Consider the following 2,500-nt stretch of genomic DNA (forward strand, 5'->3'; position numbering starts at 1 on the left):
GTGTGTGTGTGTTAGTATGTGTGTGTTAGTGTTAGTGTGTGTGTTAGTGTGTGTGTTAGTGTGTGTGTGTTAGTGTTAGTGTGTGTGTTAGTGTGTGTGTTAGTGTGTGTGTGTTAGTGTTAGTGTGTGTGTTAGTGTGTGTGTTAGTGTTAGTGTGTGTGTTAGTGTGTGTGTTAGTGTATGTGTTAGTGTTAGTGTGTGTGTGTTAGTGTGTGTGTTAGTGTGTGTGTTAGTGTGTGTGTTAGTGTGTGTGTGTTAGTGTTAGTGTGTGTGTTAGTGTGTGTGTTAGTGTTAGTGTGTGTGTTAGTGTGTGTGTTCGTGTGTGTGTTAGTGTATGTGTTAGTGTTAGTGTGTGTGTGTTAGTGTGTGTGTTAGTGTGTGTGTTAGTGTGTGTGTGTTAGTGTGTGTGTACCTGCCGTCACCGCTGGCGGCTGCAGCTGGTACCCGGTCAGCTGGCACCAGCCCACTGGGTACAGGTCAGGTGACCTGCTGTCCACCCATTGGTCGTACTCGTCCTGCCAGCCGTCAAAGTGGATGCGCAGCAGCCGGTGCACCACGCGGGTCACCGTGGCAACGCAGACCAGCCGCGGCTCCATGAGGTCCACGGCCTCCAGCTTCATGCCGGGCAGGAAGCCATGGGGCGGGACTTCCTGTCGGGGAAGGCGGAGCCCCGTGAGGAGCCTCGCTTACATACAAGTGTTCCTGTCAGGATGAAGGCGTGAAGGCTCACCTGGTTGAACAGGTTCACTGGAGCCGCCACACACCTGCTGTCCTTCAGGTACTCGAACCACCGGAACGGAAGACAGCTGTAACCTGAAGGACACAAACCACATGAGAGGAGGCGCCCCCTGGTGGTCTGGAGAGAGAACGCAGCTTCAACACATGAAGCTTTCAATACATGCTCTACATGAATACATGCATGCTGTACATGAATACATGTATACTGTACATGAATACATGCATGCTGTACATGAATACATGCATGCTGTACATGAATACATGTATACTGTACATGAATACATGCATGCTGTACATGAATACATGTATACTGTACATGAATACATGCATGCTGTACATGAATACATGCATGCTGTACATGAATACATGCATGCTGTACATGAATACATGTATACTGTACATGAATACATGCATGCTGTACATGAATACATGTATACTGTACATGAATACATGCATGCTCTACATGAATACATGCATGCTGTACATGAATACATGTATACTGTACATGAATACATGTATACTGTACATGAATACATGCATACTGTACATGAATACATGCATGCTGTACATGAATACATGCATGCTGTACATGAATACATGCATACTGTACATGAATACATGCATGCTGTACATGAATACATGTATACTGTACATGAATACATGTATACTGTACATACATACATACATACATACAGGACATCAATACATGCAGTACATAAATACCTACACAGTATACATAAATACGTGCATAGTATACATAAATACGTGCATAGTATACATAGTATACATAAATACCTCTGGGCGGCGTCAGCTCGATGTCGTTGATCTCACAGAAGCCGGAGGGGAAGATGGAGGGAGAGGTGGAGTGATAACAGAACCAGTCAGAACCGTCAGCCGCCTCCGACCCGTCGATACCGATCATCAGATACCCGTCTGCCAGCACCTGGAGGGGACAGGTGATCACTCAGGTGTTCACTCTCAGGTGTTCACATACAAACATACATACATGCATGTATGTATGTACAGGTGTTCACTCTCAGGTGTTCACTCTCAGGTGTTCACTCTCAGGTGTTCACATACAAACATACATACATGCATGTATGTATGTACAGGTGTTCACTCTCAGGTGTTCACTCTCAGGTGTTCACTCTCAGGTGTTCACTCTCAGGTGTTCACTCTCAGGTGTTCACTCGCTCCTCACCTTCCTCACTGTGGCCACACAGATGGCCGACAGGTTCAGAGGGTCGATGGCTTCCAGCTTCATCCCGTCCTCAAACCAGCAACCGCTCTGATCCACCTCCTTCACCTGTACAGGTACACAGCACACACCTCCTTCACCTGTACAGGTACACAGCACACACCTCCTTCACCTGTACAGGTACACAGCACACACCTCCTTCACCTGTACAGGTACACAGCACACACCTCCTTCACCTGTACAGGTGATGTTGTTGTTCTCACCTGAGCAAACAGCTTTCCAGGAGCGTCTGTCTGAGCGCTCATCTTCTTCAACACATCTGGAAACAAAGTTTCATTTTACAGTAAATGTACTTAAATTACTACAGTACTGTACTCAGAGTACTACAGTACTGTACTCAGAGTACTACAGTACTGTACTCAGAGTACTACAGTACCGGGGGCTTTGACGCGGTGTCCGATGGACCGGGACCAGCCGACTCGGTGGATCAGAGGACTGAACATGTGACACCAGAAGTCGTCTGAGCCGTCGTCACATTCCTCGTAGACGAGACGGAGACGCCCA

The 2,500-nt window shown here is 47.0% G+C and overlaps 2 protein-coding genes across 4 annotated transcripts in view; both read right to left on the bottom strand.

Annotated features, from left to right (window-relative positions):
* LOC137803477 (MBT domain-containing protein 1-like) overlaps positions 1 to 2,500 on the bottom strand; it is a 14,126-nt gene that overhangs the window by 6,711 nt on the left and 4,915 nt on the right. For all 3 annotated transcript variants that reach the window (XM_068601962.1, XM_068601961.1, XM_068601963.1), the window contains exons 10-15: positions 2,373 to 2,500; positions 2,200 to 2,255; positions 1,940 to 2,044; positions 1,534 to 1,681; positions 731 to 813; positions 413 to 650 (exon numbers count right to left, since the gene is read on the bottom strand). The exon at positions 2,373 to 2,500 is cut by the window's right edge and continues 8 nt beyond it. In XM_068601962.1, the coding sequence (XP_068458063.1) occupies positions 413 to 650; positions 731 to 813; positions 1,534 to 1,681; positions 1,940 to 2,044; positions 2,200 to 2,255; positions 2,373 to 2,500 (758 nt within the window). The remainder of the gene's footprint in view (positions 1 to 412; positions 651 to 730; positions 814 to 1,533; positions 1,682 to 1,939; positions 2,045 to 2,199; positions 2,256 to 2,372) is intronic.
* LOC137803439 (dynein heavy chain) lies at positions 904 to 1,425 on the bottom strand. The gene is given in 1 exon segment (XM_068601898.1): positions 904 to 1,425. A coding segment is annotated over 1 exon segment (522 nt).

This window comes from Clinocottus analis, unplaced genomic scaffold (genome assembly GCF_023055335.1).
Source record: "Clinocottus analis isolate CAN_PGR_092001 unplaced genomic scaffold, fCliAna1.0.p SCAF_56, whole genome shotgun sequence".
NCBI classification, from domain to species: domain Eukaryota; kingdom Metazoa; phylum Chordata; class Actinopteri; order Perciformes; family Cottidae; genus Clinocottus; species Clinocottus analis.